Source organism: Gekko japonicus, unplaced genomic scaffold, assembly GCF_001447785.1.
Source record: "Gekko japonicus isolate JY-2015 unplaced genomic scaffold, Gekko_japonicus_V1.1 scaffold69, whole genome shotgun sequence".
Taxonomy (NCBI): Eukaryota; Metazoa; Chordata; class Lepidosauria; order Squamata; family Gekkonidae; genus Gekko; species Gekko japonicus.
Genome location: NW_015175972.1, coordinates 255,765 through 274,382, shown reverse-complemented (window position 1 = coordinate 274,382; position 18,618 = coordinate 255,765). Strand labels below are relative to the sequence as shown.

Sequence of the window (18,618 nt, the reverse complement as noted above, 5' to 3'; positions counted from 1 at the left end):
TCCATCATGTGGCAGACTCAGGTCTCGAACTGCTGAACTACCGACCTTCCACAGCCTGCAGTTCAGCGACTTAACCACTTGAGCCACCGCAGCTCCATTTCCATTATTTACTTCTTCCCAAAAGACCAAGGGTGCAACCTGACGTCAGAACCCTTTTAAAATCTACACACCTGCTCAGCATTTTACAAAGGATGCTGACAAGATAAGGTCCTAAAATCATGACCTGATATATCTCCTCCCTTTTAATTTTTGTTTTTAACATCCAGGTTGATGAAGAATTCTGGAGGACTCAAACACTTCCACATTGTTTTGTGTTGATTTGCTTGATCCTAATAAAAGGTAACATGTAATATATGGGTTTTCCTTTTGGTTATTTCTCTCATGACTTCCCTTTATTATTTTGTGATGAAAAACTAGGCGTGATCTGAAATATCCAAGCCCAAAGGCAAATCCATTTGTCTTGCTGGATGCTTTGGTTTGTTTCACTCCAGGATTTCCCACTTGCTAAATGAAAAAGAAAAGTCAAAGAATTGACCCCTTTGGTGCTCATACATTGTTTGGAAGAAAGGTGAATGAATGCCTATAGGCAAAAATTTAAGAAATCTAATCTTTTCTTTTAGGTCTGTGAAAGAAGCATCCTGGAGACTTTTTCACCCACCAGTTTAGCTGGAGTTGAGAACAAGAAACTAAATCCAAGATGTATTCAAACAAATAGAGATGTATTCTGGGTAAATAGCAGCATACTACAATTTGACTGAATAACTAAAAATAAGGAGCAATTCAAGGAATTCTTCCTGAATCCAAGGTTTTGCGTGGCACAACAGTTTCACACAAACACAAATTCTGTTTTAACAGAATGCTTGTTAACTAGTCCCCAGTTTAAAATCAGTTTTTGAACCGTAGTTTATAAGATTACATTTAACGAGTCTTTAATGTCTCTAAACTGCTGCTAACAGGTCTTAGACAGGTCTTCCTGCCTAGCATTTTAGAGAGGGCAGCACTTTCGGTCTTTCAGCAGATTTTGGCAGATTTGCCTGTCTTTTTAGTGCATTACTTCTTAAGTTCAAAGCCAGTAGAGAGAGCAAAAGTGGGATGCTCTAGAGGGCAAGGAAGGGTAAGGCAGCAACAGACAAGAGCAGTTCTCAGTGAGCCATGACAGCAAATAGTCACATCTGTGTTTCGTATTTATGCACAAATGGTGAACAGGACTTTCAGAGAGGCATGGGGCCAAGAATATTGCTGAAGGAGGCAAAGTTGGCTGGTTCGGTTTGTGGAAATGGGTGTGTGTAGTGAAGGGACCTTTTCGCCTGCCAGTTTCAATGCCAGCAGTGCTGAAATAAGTTCTGTGTCTGTGAGCCCTGGCCTTGGTACCGGTGGGGAATGATGGCCTCCTCTGAAGAAGACTGGGTGTGCTTGTCTTACTTTAGTGAGTACAGGAAAGACCAACTCCATTCATGTGAACTTCTCAGGATCTGTGGGTGATGTTCTGTTTCATGAGCCCCTGCTGTCTGAGGTGAGGTTACTATGCATGTGAGTCAAGGCCTTCTTGGCTGTTACCCCCAACCTACAGAACTCCCTGCCACCCTGTGGCAATTCTGTTAGGATCTTCTTGTTCCAGAGAGCCTTAGCAAGGGGTGAGTGTAAATGTTCTTTTATACTGATGTTTTTACTGATCCAAATTGGGTGTTGAGGTGGGCTTTTCATTGAACTTTCTCTACTTTCATTGTTGTGTTGATTTTTAAATATCTTTATCTGCTCAACAAAGCAGAAAGGTGGGGTATAAATATCCCAAAAAATACACCTGTGGCAAAGATAAGATTCCAACCCCCAAGAGTATATTAAGAGTTGAGCTGGTCTATGCTCCATGCTCTGCACTAGGGTTGCCAACTCCGGATTAGGAAATTGCTTGAGGTCTGGGGGGGGCTTGGGGAGGGCCCTCAGCAGTATGTAATGCCATGGAACTGACCCTCCGAAGCCATTTCCCCCCGAGACAATTGATCTCAGTAGCCTGGGGATCAGTTGTAATTCTGGGAGATCTCCAGGCCCCACCTGGAGTCTGGCAACCCTACTAGTCTGCACAGTACAATTTCCTGTGTGGTTTGGGCTCCTAGATCAGGCTCAGAGGTGGGCCCTCAACCGGATTCACTGCAAGGCATGATTCTGTGTCCTCAGAGCTTCTCTTGAATGGGAAAGTAGGGAATTCACTGCAAATCTTCAAAGCATTCACCCAAAGTCCAGTTGTTTAGTAGGTCCGGTTGTTTAGTAGGGCACACATTAATAGTCGTACTCACTGAGGGGAGGCAAGAAGAGGGATGTGGGTGGCCACACTGTGCCCATCGTGGCCAGCAATCTCTGTGAGAAAGTAGAGCTCCTTTCACTCTGCTTTCATGCTAGTATTTTGGTGATTTCCTTCTGCCTTTAACGTCCACGCAAATTACAGGCCTTGCAAGTCAAGCCCTTGTGGCTGGGAGTGACGTTTGCACAGCAGAACACTAATCAGTGACTCCCACCGGAGCCTGCCTTTAATTCCCCATGACATGCCAATACGCTGGAGAGTCTCAAACCCTTCTTTATCTGAGTGTCTCTTCTCCCTCCTCCTTTCTTTTTGCAGCTCCCCAATCTCCTCAGTCTCTGTGAGCAGCTTGACCCAGCCTGTGTGTGGAATTCCCAGCCTGTAAAAGCTCATTTTCTGAGACAGAAGAAGCCCTGTCACAGCTCAGAGCCTTCCCGTCTTGCAAGTTGTATGCATTTCTAAGGGCAGCAGTGAGAGAGAATGAAACTCTTCTTCCCCTTCAGCAAGTCTTTTTACCTGGTTGTTGTTGTGATGGTTCTGCAAGGCTCAGGAAACCTGAATCCAGACACTCCTGAGTGCAGTCCAAGAGAAGGCGATCCTGCATGTCTGGGGTCTCTAGTGGCCATACCTCCTCCATCATCCGAAGGTGGTTGTGATGGACTGGGGAGCTGCAGACTCCATGTGCTCATGCCCGAAGAGCTGGCAACGCCAGAGGAAGTGCAAGATGTTCCTTCTGGGCAACAGCAGCAGATGGAATTCAAGCAACTCCTGAAGCATGCTGGAGAGATCAACAAACAAAACCCTTCCAGGACAAGGACCCTGATGGACCGGCTCAGCTTGGTGGAAAACAGAGTATTATCCATGTCTTCAAGTCTACAGAAATTGCAGGAGGAGGGCAGAGTGAATCTGAACCGCCTGGAGGAGCAGCTCAACTCTTTGACAGCCCTGTTGCTGGGGATCCTTTCTGGCTGCAAATTGCCTTGCAGTGATTCAGTCCTGAAGACATCCATTCTTGGTGAGTACACTGGCGTTCTTGGCTTCCAGTTTTCTAACTGGTCTCTCTTGAGAAGAGCTAGACTCATCTCCAGCAGAGTGAATACAACATGCAATGTTGCTAGGTTTTAGCAAGATGGACTCATAAAACTACAAAGCTAACAAAGACCTGTACAACAATACGAGTCATTTCCAAGTTTCCTTAAAACTTTAAACACAATGATGAAGGTTAAACTTTCTTTCTAAACTATAAACCAGTACAAATCTTAAAAAGTATTATTCAAATTAAGTGGACTATAATACTTCTCAAGCTTTCAAAATCAGCATCTTTTTCTTATTTCTTCTCGTTTTTTCTTATACGCTTAGCAATTTTGGGGGCAGCTTCTCCCAACTCAGAGTCAGAAACCTCTCCAGAGGAAGTACTCAATGAGTTAGTGGTCGTTCCCGAACCATATTCATTGTCTTCACCTTTTGATTTATTGTCCTCTGCTTTCTTCTCCGTATTGTACTTTTTTTGATGTCTCTTCAAAAAGGCTTCTGCTTTTGCAACAGAGTCTATCTTTTGTTTTGAATCCTTGAAATTGAAAACAAGTCCTTCTGGGATCATCCATCTGTAAGAAGTGGCATTTTTCTGTAAAAAATTTTTTTCAGTTTTTTATATACTTATCTCAAATGGAATGTCCTTCAGAGTTTTAACATTTTCTCCTTTGATTTTCAAGGTAGTCCCATTAGTCGCTTTAAGTATTGCAGCTCGAGTTGATCTTTTAAAGAAACTCACACATTTTTCAACAGGCAGATTATTTTTCTTGATGTATTCCGGATAAGTCTGGTACACCACATCTATCTCACTTTGTCCTCCCTGTCCTGATTCTTGACACCCCTATGCCTAAACATATTCTCTAGTCTCAACAACAGATGCTTATACAACACTGATGTTCATTCCCTCTGTTCCTACCTTCAACCTATCCTTTCCTTCTCACAATCCTATGATAATGTTATAGCAGTCTATGTATAAGACTAAAATATGAGTCCAGTGGCATCTTTAAGACCATCAAAGCTGGTCTTAAAGGTGCCACTGGACTTTTGTTGGTCTTAAGGTGCCAAGAGTCAAATTTCTGTTGTTTCAGACTAATATGGCTACCCACCTGGATCTATGTATAAGACTCTGTATAATTTCATTTCATTTCTAGCCTGCCTTTCATCATTATGTAGATCCAGGACAGATTACAAATTTAATAAAAACAATCTATCAAACAAACACTAACACTAGGGAAATCCAGTAATAGCCACAAATCCCTGACTGCAGCGCAGATTGAAACAGACAGGCTTCTCAGCGGTCTGTGGCTCCATGGTTAAGCACTGGCTTTTCATGCAAAAGGTCCCAGGTTCAATCCCCAGCATCTCCAGTTAAGAGGCTCAGATCGGAAGTGATGTGAAAGACCTCCATCTGATATCCTGGAAAGCTACTGCCAGTCATAGTAGATAATACATTGATAGACAAATAGCTCAGACAGGTTCATGTGTTCAGGGGGAAAGGAGTTCCACAAATAAAGTGCCATCATGGACAAAAGCCCTGCTTAATATTCACAGGCCTGACTTCTGAAGAAGACAGTGTGTGGAGAAGATGACGAGGTTCATGCAGGAGAAGGCATTCCTTAAATAAACAGAACTGAAGTCCACTGAGGCTTTAAAGATCAAAAAGAGCATAATGAATTGGTACAAGTTACTCTGAGGCATGGTCCCTTTTCACGCAACAGCTTAAATGGCATTTGATGCTGTTATTGTTCCCCTCTTGTCCATTGATAATGCAAAACAGAATGGAGAGGGGATACATTCACTAAGCAAATGTGCATTCTGACCAATGTAGGTTTTACATTCTCAGTACAAAGCAGTCTTGTGAAGAAGACCTGATCAAATGCTTTTTCTTTCTCTCTTTTTTTTGTATTTTTCATATGTGCATATGTGTCTGTGTGTGTGTGTGCATGAGAGTATGTGTGCACCTGGAAGTCATGGTGACCTCTGGTGACTGACCCCTCCTGGGGGGCTAGAGGATATTCAGAGAGGTGACTGAATAAAACCTGCCCCCACCTCCCGCCTCTGGTATTCCAAGGAGGTCTCCTATCCAAGTACTTGCCAGAGTTGACTCCACTTAGCTTCCAAGATCTGACGAGATCAGGCTTGCCTGGGCTATCCAGGTCAGGGCGATCAAATGCTTTTTCAACATTCAAACAGGGGCAGAGACCAAGAGACCAAGACTGAGAATGGTAGTTGAACTGCTATTCCTTTTGGACTGCTGCTGTTATGTCCAGAAAAGCAGGTAGTTGGTCTGTACATGGGCCTGTGTAGCACAAAGTCAATCTGAACTCACTGCAGGCTCATTGCAATCTTGTTGTTGATAGTTTAAATATATTAGCATGCACATTGCCAAATTATGTACTTTGGCACCATAATGGTTGCATGGCATTTTGTTCTTGTTTTATGATCACAGCAACAGTTTAGTGAATCAGAAGAAAGAGAGTCCCACAGCTTTATCAGCAACTATCTCTTGGAAGCAACTGAGATCAGAGGTGGCTTACACAGCAGTGGGCCACTGTGGATGAACAGCTGGCAGTACCTGGTGCAGCACGATGACATCATTCCCCATTCCCCAACACAGTGTTGTGTGAGCTGCCCTCTGCAGATTGTGGGGCTCCTTTGTCTCTTGTGCACTGCTCAGCAACAGAGTTTATTTCCTCCATTCTGTCCCTTCCACCAGTTGCCATTAGAAGTATGTGCAGGTTTTTTTTTAAATGTTGCACAGGATGCATAAGTGTCAAGCTATATAACTACATTGCTCCAAAGTTGGAACCTCCAACAAATGTAGTTCTTCTAGATCTGGATTTCTTCTTGCACCATGAGGTTATAAATAAAACGTTGTAAATTGTTCGTGGAGGTCCAGTGGGATACAGCTTCTGATCCCTGGCTATGGTGGATCTTAGAGAGCTGAGAGAGGCCACGTCCTCAAGGCCAGTGTATTCCCTTGTCTCCTTCTCAGGGCTTTTTTTGTAGAAAAAGCCCCGCCGGAACTCATTAGCATAATAGGCCACAACCAACAGCAGAAACACATTAGCATATTAGGCCACACACCTGACAGCACAGCTCATTAGCATATTAGGCCACACACACCCATGTGTGTCTGGTCATCCAGCCACACCCACCTTTTGCTTCTTAGTCTGTTTATCTTGTTTGTTGTCAAAACCCAGGGCTTTTTTTGTAGCAGGAACTCCTTTGCATGTTAGGCCACACACCCCTAATGTAGCCAATCCTAATGCATTTCTGCTGTTGGGTGTGGCCTGTTATGCTAATGAGTTCCTGATGGGTGTGGCCAACTCGGGGGCCGGCCGGAACTCCGTTCCTGTGCGTTCCTGTCCAAAAATAGCCCTGCTCCTTCTCAAGGTGAGCTCTGCCCAGAACAAAAGTTGTCTAAAAGAAACAGTCTATCTTGTAATATCTGTGATCACATTTCCACTTTATCCCATTTCGGACTTCCAAATGGTCACATTAATACATGCGCCAAGCAGATTGAGCCTGGTTTAGCTTGCTTGTTTATTTATATATTTAATTATTCAGGATATTTCTGTACGACTGCTTCAGAGTCCTGCTTGAGGCAGCTTACGATTAAACAACATAACAATGTAAAAACAAACCATTGGAGAGAAACAGCATAAAATATATCGTCAATCTACATTTTTACAAGAATAAAACCTGGGGTGGGAAGGATTGCAGTAACTGCACATGCCAGGGCAGTCACATAACCCCACCCCCCGCATGTTCTAAATGAAAGGCACCATGCACAGAAATGATTATGTGAATTGACCCTCTGTATCTGAGCCCCCAGAGTTTAACAGGAACAGGCCATGCTTCAGAGTCCTCATTCACTACTTGCCCGGCTTTCTTTTTCTCTGCCTCCCCCTCCTTGCCTTCCCCTCCCCATTTCTTCTGCATGACATGTTCCACTCCTCTTCTCTTTGATGTCTGATGTCTGACATCCCAACAGTTTGCATTCCTTCAGGAATTCCAGACAGCTGGATGCTGTATTAGAAAGAAATGTTCGAGGGGTTTGCTGCTGACTTTTACAGCTGTCAGGCTGTCTGGTGCTGTAAAGGGAACTATTCTCTCTCTTTCAAACACAATCCCCTCACTGTTTGCCGTTTCCTTCAGATTGGACCTCCAGATAGTACCCTCTCCCTCTTGACATCCTCCCTTCTGATTATGCCAGACCAAAAGATGAATAGAAAGGGAGATGGAGATGTTATCATGGGAGAGGGGAGGAATGGCATCGGGCCAGCGACCCTTGGAAAGCCGGGGGGGCGGGGGGGGGAATGAGATCAGCTGGCTTTCATTTAGACATATAACTGAAAAATAATACATTTTAAAAAACCACAATCCTCTAATTGGTTTGTAAATATATACCATCCATTTCTAGGGAACCACCGTGATGCAGAAAGTCTTAATCAGCCAGACACAATGCTAGAAAACCCACGACCATATTCTTGCTTATGGTCATATAAGAAGAGCCCTGCTGGATCAGACTAGCAACCTGGACCAGCATCCTGGTTCGCATAGTGGTCAACCACTTGCCCTGGAGGGCCAGCAAACGGGATAGAGGCCTTCCCCTGAAGTTGTTTCTTAAAACTGGAATTTAGATGTCCACTGCCTCTGGGTATGATGGTTCCCTTTTGTCACAATGGGCCTATCTTCTATGAATCTGTTTAATTCCTTTTTAAAGCTTGAGGCAGATAACCTGTGTGGAATTTTTACTGCAAGGATGGCCAGCTTCTGTACTTTTATGAGGCACTGTAGTCTGCATAGCTAGAAGCATAATTTTCTACCAAATCTGACTCCTTAATGGGAGGGCAATTGGGTTTGACCAGCACAGCATTTCCACAAGCACAAGGATTTCTGCCCATTGGAGTGTGGATTTCTCAGCTTCCCCCTCCCACAGCAGCCCAAATCTTGTTCCTGGGGACCACCCCTCCCCAGGAGCTATTTCCACAAGCACAAGGATTTCTGCCCATTAAACATCACATTGGGGACGTACGCCGCCCGCCCGCGCGCCTGATCTCCAGAAACGGCAGTTTCCTGCACTTAAAGGAGCCGGCGTTTCCCTTTTAAGTACACAGAGCCGGCGTTTCCCCTTTAAGAGCAAGGAGCCAGTGTTTCCCTTTTCAGTGCACTGGAGCTGGCATTTCCCTGCAAGCCTGATCTCAAGCAGAGATCGGGCTTGGGAGGAAATGCAGGTTCCATGAACTTAAAGGCAGCCACCCCTCTCTCTCTCAAGAGAGAAGGGAGAGGGGTGGCTGTGGGTGTTGCGGGTGGGGCTTCCCCCTGCAGGCCATCTTGCCGGCGGTGGGTAGAACCCCCCTAAAAACAGGGGACTCCTGGCAAACCTGGGGAGGGTGGCAACCCTACCAGGAGCAGGATTTCAGGTGACATTTCAGGCTGCTGCGGGAAGGGGACCCAAGCAAGTTCACAAGCAGCAGCCCTTGTGTCTGCAGAAACACTGCGCTACATCCAATCCATGATCCATAATGGTCCAAGTATATATGAAAACAGCAGACTCCCACGCTTTAAATGCAGGGACTACCTGATCACGTAGTTACCAAGCAGGGCTTGGATTTGAAGAGAAACGGGGGCACATGGATGCTGAATCTTCCCACCTACAGCTTACCTGCATGGAGTCTGTTTCCCAAAGTCATTTTTTGGTCCCAGCTGGGCTCCAGCTCTGAAAATGAGCCAAGCTGGGACAGAAGCGCCATGGATGAGGGCCTGGGATCGAGGGAGTATTCAGCACTCCTCGCCCACAGGCCACCTTTGTCTTTAAAATTGGACCTCCCCATTCTCCAAGACCCATACCTGAAGAGACAAATCAGCTGCCATTACCCCTAACTTACTATTATAAAGTCAACAGCATTTAGCTGTGATGCGCTGAGTTGTTAAGAAATCAGAGAAGTATTGGAGGGAGTGACTCAGCATGCCTGGACAAGGAGGGGGGGATGCCACATCACTCTAAAGTGGGTACAGGTGTTATCTCCTGGAATGGGATGCCTCCCTTTGTCTTAACCTGGGAGGTGCCCTCTGACCCCTCCTCTTTCTCGCTTTGTCCTCTCACTCCCTTTACATGGCCTTTCATGGAGACACATGTCTCTGGAGGCCTCTCCCATAGAGAGAGTACCCTCATACTCCCATGCACGTGATGCCGGACAAGCTGGCCATTTGTGACAGGGAAAGCGCTCTTTAGATTAGGCTTCTCTTCTTTTGACTGCTTGTGAATGTGAACTGGATCTACTTCAATAAATGTTTTTCTTTTTTGCAATATACTTTTTGGGAGATTTACTGCACTCATTATCACGCTTCTGTGACTGAGCAAAACTCTGCTATATCAACCAAATATCCCAATAAGAAGATCACATTTCACTGGTGTAAGTGAAATCACTCTTTGATGTGCCTAACTGCAACATGCTGACACTCATAACTAATGTAGCCCCAGCAGGGCTCAGATGAGATAATGGTTTTCCCCACTGTGCATCACAGTCACCCTTAATTGTGTTGATTTTTATCTGCCATTCTTTTCCTTGGCCACATTGTTTATGAGATCCTTTCTGTTGTGATTGAATACATAGTTTTTAGACATTCCCTTATATTAGTCTGGTGTGTTAATTTGAAGACCTTCCCTAAGGCCACATGTTCAAATAGGCAGTTCAATTGCTTGAGAGTGCTTGCAAAAACCTGTTGGAGTTGCTCCTTAGGTATAAAACTGTTTGAACTCCTTCTAGTTTCTGTTTTGTAACCCACAAACATGATACTTTCCAAGCTATTGGGATTTTGTCCTTTTCCTTGGCCACACTGCTTGTAAGATCCTTTCCAAGCTATTGGGATTTTGTCGTTCTGAATCATTTGACTTGACTGATTTAAATATGTTACCCTACTCTTCTACCACAGTAAAGACTCAAAGAGTCCTACAAAAATACATTTCATATATACACAAGACAAAACCATCCAACATTCCGGTCTGGTGCTTTTCCCACTAGCGACAAGCTGCAAGCCATGGGCTATGAGCCCAAGTCTCTTTGGCTCTTGCCCTTCAGCTGGCATCAAAGGCTCAGCCCTCTGGCCACACCCAGGATTTAAAGTACTTGCAGAAGGGAGAGAACTAGGGTTGCCAGTCTCCAGGTGGTGGCTGGAAACCTCCCTTTATTACAACTGATCTCCAGGCAACAAAGATCAGTTCGCCTGGAGAAAAATGGCCGTTTTGAAAGGTGGATTCTGGCATTTTACCCCACTGAAGTCCCTCCCCTCCCCAAACCCCGCCCTCCTCAGGCTCCACCCCGCCTCCAAATCCCCTGGTATTTCCCAACCTGGAGCTGGCAATGCTAGAAGAGACAGAAGCTGAGCCCTGGTCTTAAGCAGCTGGCACTGTGAGGACACTATGACTTTAAGTGGGTGGTGCTCAACATTTATTTATTTATTTATTTATTTAACTTTTATCCCGCCCTCCCACCAAGGTGGCTCAGGGCAGCTTACATAAAACCAGTAAAACAGTAAGCATTTAATATAAAATACATAACAACTTAAAACCATTTTTATATATCATTGGCGGCGCAGTATAATAAAATGCATCCAGAACACCATCCATGGTACAGCCACTTTAAATAGCTTCAGCCGGCAGGTTGGCACCGGCCTCTCCTACTGGAATGCCTGCTGGAAAAGCTCTGTTTTCACGGCCCTGCGGAACTGCTGGAGGTCCCGCAGGGCCCTGATCTCACTGGGGAGCTAATTCCAGTAGGTCGGTGCCGCCAGGGAAAACGCCCTGGTCCTGGTTGATGGAAATTGTCCAATGCTGGTGTTAAAGTCGCCTGCAAGTAATGTTAATGCTCTCTGGGATATTGTGCCACTATCATCTCAAGAAGGTTCCCCAACTCCTTCCATAATTCTAATGTATCCTTGTGTAATATTGGGGGAGGGGAATAGAATGTGGTGATTATGAGAGAGAGAGAGCTGGCAATTGGAACAGAAAGGCGATTATATATTGCTGGGCAACAATCCAAGATATACCAGAACAGTTTAAGGCAATGGAGACTAAACATGGTAAGCCAGATTTTGGACGACCTTCATGTAAATTGGAATAGGCATTTAAAGCATATGAAGTATAGTCTGGTAAGTTTACAGGTTCTCTGGCCCAAGTTTCCTGCACTAAAATAATATGAAAATCTGTTGAAAAGTTTCTAGCTCCAGGTCCCTCAATCTGTTGTTCCATCCTGTGATGTTACAGTATATTGAATTCTGAATATGACGGGCACAGTTGCTCCCAGACCCCTCTGTTGGCAACTAGTTCTCTTCTGACTCCAAACTATTGACAAATAAATTCAGTGGTCTCAACGTATGCTTGGGGTAAACTCCTGTTTACTTCCCTCAAGTGTGAAAACGTCCACTTATTACTGCCCACTGCTTCCTGTTTTTTAAAGCAGTTACTGATCCAAAAAAGCACGGGACAAACAATAAGGAATGCTTTTCTCCATCGTATCATATGTGCAAACTTCCCTGGGGGTATGCCTGACCATTGTTTTTGTTGTTGTTCTGATAGTTTTTGTATTTTATTCATATGTGCCTGTGTGTGTGCACCTGGAAGTCATGGCAACCTCTGGTGACTGACCCCTCCTGGGGGCCTGGAGGATATTCAGAGAGGTGACTGAACAAAGGCTACCCTTGTCCTCCCGACTGCTGGTATTTCAAGGAGGTCTCCCATTCAAGTACTTGCCAGGGTCGACCCCGCTTAGCTTCCCTTTGTGCTCTCCATTGTCCTTTTGCATTCAGTGGATGTATAAGAGTGTGAAAAGAATACTGTCTTCCTTCCTTCATTTGAAATCTAGTCATGGTGGAGTTATGTGAGACGTAGACTAGACAGTTCTCTTCTGCAAGTTAAATATGAGTTTGCCAAAGGTCTGTCGCCTTGAGTAGTTGACTAAGGGCCTGTGCCCTAAAAAGTTAGGTTGCAGGACAAAATTCAAGAGGCCCAGTTCTTTGTCACATCTCTGTGCTGGGGAGGACTGCAGTCCTTGAATAGCTCTGTCCAGGGCTTTTTTTGTAGAAAAAGCCCAGCAGGAACTCATTAGCATAATAGGCCACACCCAACAGCAGACACTCATTAGCATATTAGGCCACACCCTTGACAGCACAGCACATTAGCATATTAGGCCGCACTCCATGTTACCAGAAGTGTGGTCATCCAGCCACACACCCCTTTTGCTTCTTATTCTGTTTACCTTGTTGTCAAAACCCAGAGCTTTTTTTGTAGCAGGAACTCCTTTGCATGTTAGGCCACACACCCCTAATGTAGCCAATTCTAATGAGTTCCTGCTGTTGGGTGTGGCCTATTATGCTAATGAGTTCCTGCTGGGTGTGGCCAACTCAGGAGCCAGCCGGAACTGCGTTCCTGTGTGTTCCTGCCCAAAAATAGCCCTGGCTCTGTCAGAATGTAACTGGTCACTGACTTGTACAGGACCTCTTTCATCCACAGCATTCTAGGCAGCAAAGTGCACTGGTTAGATTCTGCATCATAAAATGGATAGGGATGTAACAGATGGATTCAAACATCAGCAAGTCAGAAGAAGATCTGAGTGACTCCATCACTAGTGATTGGAAATGGAGAAGATGATGCTTATCACAAGAAGTATTTTGCAGGAACTTCACTGATCCCACGTACTTTTTTCAGATTTAGGAAAAGACCACAAGGCTGAAGAGACACCAGCACTTTTGGGTTAGTAGAAATCAACTATATATATATATATATATATCTCATGCCTTCACAGTTTATTTATTACTGATGTTGCTTCAGTGGGGAGGGCAGGGCAGAAATTAAATAAATAAATATTAGGGTTGCCAGCTCTGGGTTGGGAAATACCTGGAGATTTGGGGGGGTGGATCCTGTGGAGGGCAGCATTGGGGGGGATGGAAGGACTCAGCAGGGTATAATGCCCTAGGGTCTACCTTCCAAAGCAGCCATTTTCTCCAGTGGAACTGATCTTTGTCATCTGGAGATCAATTGTAACAGCGAGAGATCTCCAGGTCCCACCTGGAGACTGGCAACCCTAGGGGAAAGTCTGCCGAAAAGCAGGAGGTTGAAGAGAATGGTTTGATGGCCGCTGGCCCACCTCATTAGCCAGCCAGCCATGGCGGAGCCAAAAAGGAGCCGTTTTGAGATTATTCTGACAGGAAAATGGCCAAGCTGGCAGTGGGTGGAAGAGGGGTTATGCTGAAAGTCCTTTCTCTTTTTACTGACAGAAGCAAGCTTGGTTGCCTACCAACAGCCACTGAGGGGACAGTTATTCCCACACAGGAGCCAAGAGAAGTGTCTTCCTCAGTAGAGAGAGCTGTCTGCCAGTAAATCTGACAGGGAACAGGGGCTGAAGTGAAAATGGGTGGGGAAGAGGAGCAGACCCAGCACCTGGCCAATGGCACGCATGTACTCTTGAGTGGTGGCCGGCGGCCCAATTGCTGATGGAATCACTCTGCACAGCCAATGGGAGAGCTAGAAATAGTCAATACGCTAACTCCAGCAACACATCCACTGGATTGGCACACCGTTGGAGTGACAGGTCAGCAAGCCAAATGCTGTGGGAGCGTGTGGAACGTTCACCCCAAAACAGGATTATATATAAGGAGAGATGTGTGGAGATGAGAGTCTCACTCCCCAACCATATATAAACTCTGCTCACTTGGGAGGCACTGGTGCATAGGGGTTATCTTGCCGAGCATCTGTTTTCTTACCAAGCGGAATGCCTCTCTATCCTGTTAGCATAACTATAATAAAGTTAATAGGCATTCTTGACCATGTAAGAAAGGGGTTTCTGCAAAGCAGGTAGCATATCCAGGACTGGGTCTCATTGTCAGGCCCTAGTGGCTTACTATAGCTCACTATGTCATCTTCTTCTAGTGGAACCATCTGAAAAATCCGAGCACACCTACCCTCGCGATTGCGCTGAGATCCACAAGCAGGGCATCCAGGACAGCGGGATTTACACCATCCAGCCCATTCCTCTCCGCCAGCCCTTTGAGGTAAGGTAGGTAGTTTCAGGCATGCACCTGAATACATTAATCAGATCACCACAGGCCAAGTATGGTCTGCCCCATTCACCCAGAGGTTGCAGAATCATAGTGCATATGCGGCTTCTTGCTCCAATATTGTGTGGCACCATAGCCCACTTAAGTTGTCACACATACAGGATATGCAGTGATATTTACCCAAGGTGGGTGGTGGTTTCAGTTAATCTTCCTATATATCCTTAGAGGAATATCTTTTGTCCTTTCTACTTTGCTTGTATCCAGAGTAGGTGGCAAAGGACCACTACAGCCACCTGCTTGTTTCAGACCTTTTCATTCACCAGTTGTACACTTTTGCTCACAGTCTCTTCAATCTCCCTGAAATTTACAGAACTGTTCCCTGAGTTTCTGAAGTGGGTCCTCACATTATTTTCCTAGTATCTCTGAATGAACCCTCTTCCAAAGGATGTGCCTTCATCTTTCTTCCATTTGTTCAATTTCTGTCTTTCATCAATTCCATTTTTCCCTTGTTTTATTTATTTATTTATTGTATTTGTCTTTTTCCTTTCCATAAAATGTTCCAAATAGTTTAAAACTCTACAGTAAAAAGAATTCAAATAACCTAAAACCAAAATCATACTAAAACGCATAAATCAATAAAAGTAGCAATAAGAGAATCAATCATTAAAAGCTAGCCGAAATTTTAATGCTTTGATGGAAATGCTTTACAGATTTCTGTGTCATTAAAATCATCAGACCCATGAAACATTTATTAAGGGTAGCATGCCGTCTCTCTTAGTGGGGAAACATACCAGTCTCTTTAATATCCACCACATACGAAAGAGCATACCCAGCATGTGTGGATTCCTTGGTTCTGTGTGCATGCAGTGCTTTTTAGCAGTCTGAAATCCCACTGATCAACTGCTTGGTAAAGGGGGGCAGGGACTTAACCTCTCCCTGCTTCCCCTCCTGAACAGCTGTTCCGTGGGGTTTCAGCTTTTAAAAATGAGTTCTGAGGACGTGTTGGGTGGGACTGTGGAATTCTACATGCAATGCCTGTATGCACATTTAATTCTCTGTCCTGCCAAAACATCTGCACAGAGAAGCCTGCTTCCCCTACCAGGATCTGTGTGCTTCTATTATGCATTAATCTGTAGTAAACAACATATCTGGGGCCCCTGCAGACTAATTAGAATGTTCATTTCATGCATAACCATGCTTTGAAAAGAGATAGGGGTGTCTATTCTTTTTTAACATTATAATTTTAAGTGTGTTAAGGGAGTTAAAGTGTTAAATGCTAATGTACATCCTTTTTGCGTGATCCGTTAACACGTGTCCCAACTTCAATGTAACATTTGTACAATTCTCCTGCAATAGTGGTGTAACCTGTCATCATATGGTCACAAGGAAGACTCAGTAGTCGAGCACACACTTTGCTTGCAGACTATCATACTTTCAATCCCCAGCCTCTCCAGGATCTCAGGAAACAACTAGCTTTGGGAAAGACTTCAGACCTTGCAGATTGACTCCCAGGCCAAGTAGAAAGTACTGAGCTAGATGGCTCAATGAGCGGTCAGGCAGCTTCATATGTCCCTCGAAGAGCTGTTGTAGGAGACGCAGCCTTCCTAGGATTAGCTATGCTGCTATTGAAATCCATTCATAAAATGTGGGTAGATACACAATAAATGGGAATTCCAGAGAATTAAAAAGAATTCCAGAGCATTGAAAAGGAACAAACTAAACTTCACAAAATTGTAATACTCAGAATTTTGAAACAAATAATAGCTAACCATGCACTCATGTGCTGGAGCTCCACAGTCACCGCAAAATTGAAGTAAAACTCATCAAGTGGTGCCTGAATCGGTGGCAGTGCAAATTGTTATCACTTACTGCTCAGAATGACAAGGCCAGTTGTTAGGCATGTATTTCAATAGATTCAGTACATAAAATGCAAGCAAAAGTTAATCCAAAAATGATGGATATGCTTTCTATAGAGCCAAAATGGCAATGTTAGGCATTGCCTGGTTGATAAGGGAACTATCATTTGAATGATTAAAGAATCTCTCTCAGCCCTCGGTCAAGACACAATGGGTTCCATCAAGGATAGGCCTTGAAACTGAAGCTGCAACCAAAGTCTGAGGACAAATGAAGTTATCTCAGAGACATTTAGATCAATTGGCTTTATAAAAGAATCCTTCGAATAGTGTTTTGATAAATGGACTGAGAATTCCGTTAGAAATGCCTAGACCTCCTGCTGGAACATTTCCCAGGCTTCCATGTGAGCAGGGGTTTTAAAGCAAGGGATGCCCAGAGTTCAAGGAGGAGCGTAGGCAGGAGAAAACCACCTCCAGCCTGGAAGATGATGTCATCATGGGATGATGTGAGTTTGGGGTGGAAATAGGGTTGCCAGCCTCCAGGAGGTAGACAGAGATCTCCCAGAGTTACTACTGGTCTCCAAACAATAGAGATCAGTTCCCCTGGAGAAAATGGCTGCTTTGGAATGTGAACTGTATGTCACTATACCCTGCTGAGGTCTCTCCCCAATTCCCCAAACCCCACCCTTCCCAGGCTCCACCCCCCAAAACTCCAGGTAATTCCCAACCCAGAGCTGGCAACCCTAGGTGGTTCAGAACAGGGCTTTCTTTTCTGTTTGCTGTAGGAGCATTCTGCTTCTACTGCTCACTGATGACGCTCATCTCCTGTACTCTCAGGCATACTGTGACATGGTGACAGATGGTGGTGGATGGACTGTGATCCAACGCCGGCAGGACGGTGCTGTGGATTTCAACTGCACTTGGCAGGAGTACAGGCAAGGGTTTGGCAGCTTGCAAGGTGAGCATTGGTTGGGCAACGAGCACCTCCATAGCTTAACCCGTCTGGGTCAGCATATCCTACGCATAGAGCTGGAGGACTGGCATGGTGTCAAGCGGCATGCCATTTACCGCAAATTCAAAGTGGCCAGCGAGGCCAACAAATATCGCCTGACAGCCCGGGAATATCAGGGCAGTGCTGGCAACGCTCTGAGCTACAGTCGCAACTACAACCATGACCACAAGTGTTTCACCACCTGGGACAGTGACAATGACAATTATCCTATGGGCAATTGTGGGACATACTATGGCGCTGGCTGGTGGTTTGACTCCTGCCTAGCAGCCAACCTCAATGGGAAATACCACCGGGGACGCTACAGTGGGGTGACCAGCGGCATCTACTGGGGCACATGGTACATTCTGATTGACAAAAGGACCAATCAAAAGTATTCCTTCAAGAAGGTGGAGATGAAGACCAGACCTCTCAGCTTTTAAGAGCAGTTCACAGCCAAAATAATGTGTACAGAACTTGTGGCAGGGAAAGGGTCTTCTCAATCAGGAGATCAAAGTGAACAGGAGGAAATGAAAGACAGTTGCCTGCTGCTCAGATTGGGAGGTCCAAAGCTTCATTCAAAATAAAGTGAAACCTTAGTCATGGTGGGTAGTTCTGCGTAGACATGGGGGAGGGGCAGTAATAAACGTAATCTCCAAGCCACTCACAACCTTCTTCCTTAGTAATACTTAGCAAGAGCCAGTTCTGCAACCACCATCTTGAATCACAGCTGCAGAGCCTTGCTTCCTCTTTCATAACTTTGCACAGGTTCCTTCATGGTCCATGGTGGCATCCATCTCGGATTCATAAGACATGGTGGCCACTGGAAAAGGCTTCATTTTAGTGGATGCTGAGTCCCTGCTAGGCTTATTCTCACAGGCACTGTCCACCAACCAGAAAGCCATGCTTTATTTTCAGGAGGAATCAGAGCAAGGACGTGATATGTAGTATGAAGGCTTTTGTGGACATGAGTGCCCCAACATTTGCATCCCTCACCACCACCCTTCAAGGGCATTATACTGAGTTTTACAGAAAAAATTGTGAGCATCTTGAAATGGACGATCCTGGTACTTAACTTCCAAGGAAAAGATGTCAATATCAGGGATCATCCCTAGAATCCCTACTTCTTTACTCCATATATGTACACAGAGAGGTTAAGAATTCCTCTGAGTACAACCCAGAGGCATTCAGATGTCAAATTTGCCTTTTCTAGACACTTGAAAGTAGAAAAAAATGATCCTGAGTCATGCCAGTTTGGAGCATCAGAACTGGACACGTTTCTTCAGTAAGTCTCTTTAATATTGTACTTGCTTGACCAGAAGTCCACCTGCCCACTTCAGAAAAGAAACAGGAAAATTACAGGAAGCAGATATCACACTAAAGATGAACAT

General features: G+C 44.9%; 1 protein-coding gene across 1 annotated transcript; it reads left to right on the top strand.

Annotated features, from left to right (window-relative positions):
* The first annotated feature begins 2,824 nt into the window (after positions 1-2,824).
* On the top strand, positions 2,825-17,670 carry LOC107122938 (fibroleukin-like). Its single transcript, XM_015426078.1, has 4 exons — positions 2,825-3,308; positions 13,038-13,082; positions 14,259-14,380; positions 17,077-17,670. The coding sequence occupies exons 1-4, from the start codon at positions 2,825-2,827 to the stop codon at positions 17,668-17,670; spliced, it is 1,245 nt and encodes a 414-aa protein (XP_015281564.1).
* The last annotated feature ends 948 nt before the right edge of the window (positions 17,671-18,618 follow it).

Coding starts and splice junctions, on each gene's coding strand:
- LOC107122938 (XM_015426078.1), top strand. CDS start 2,825: ATGGTTCTGCAAGGCTCAGGAAACCTGAATCCAGACACTCCTGAGTGC. Junction 3,309..13,037: donor CCTGAAGACATCCATTCTTG/GTGAGTACACTG, acceptor TACTTTTTTCAG/ATTTAGGAAAAGACCACAAG. Junction 13,083..14,258: donor AGAGACACCAGCACTTTTGG/GTTAGTAGAAAT, acceptor ATCTTCTTCTAG/TGGAACCATCTGAAAAATCC.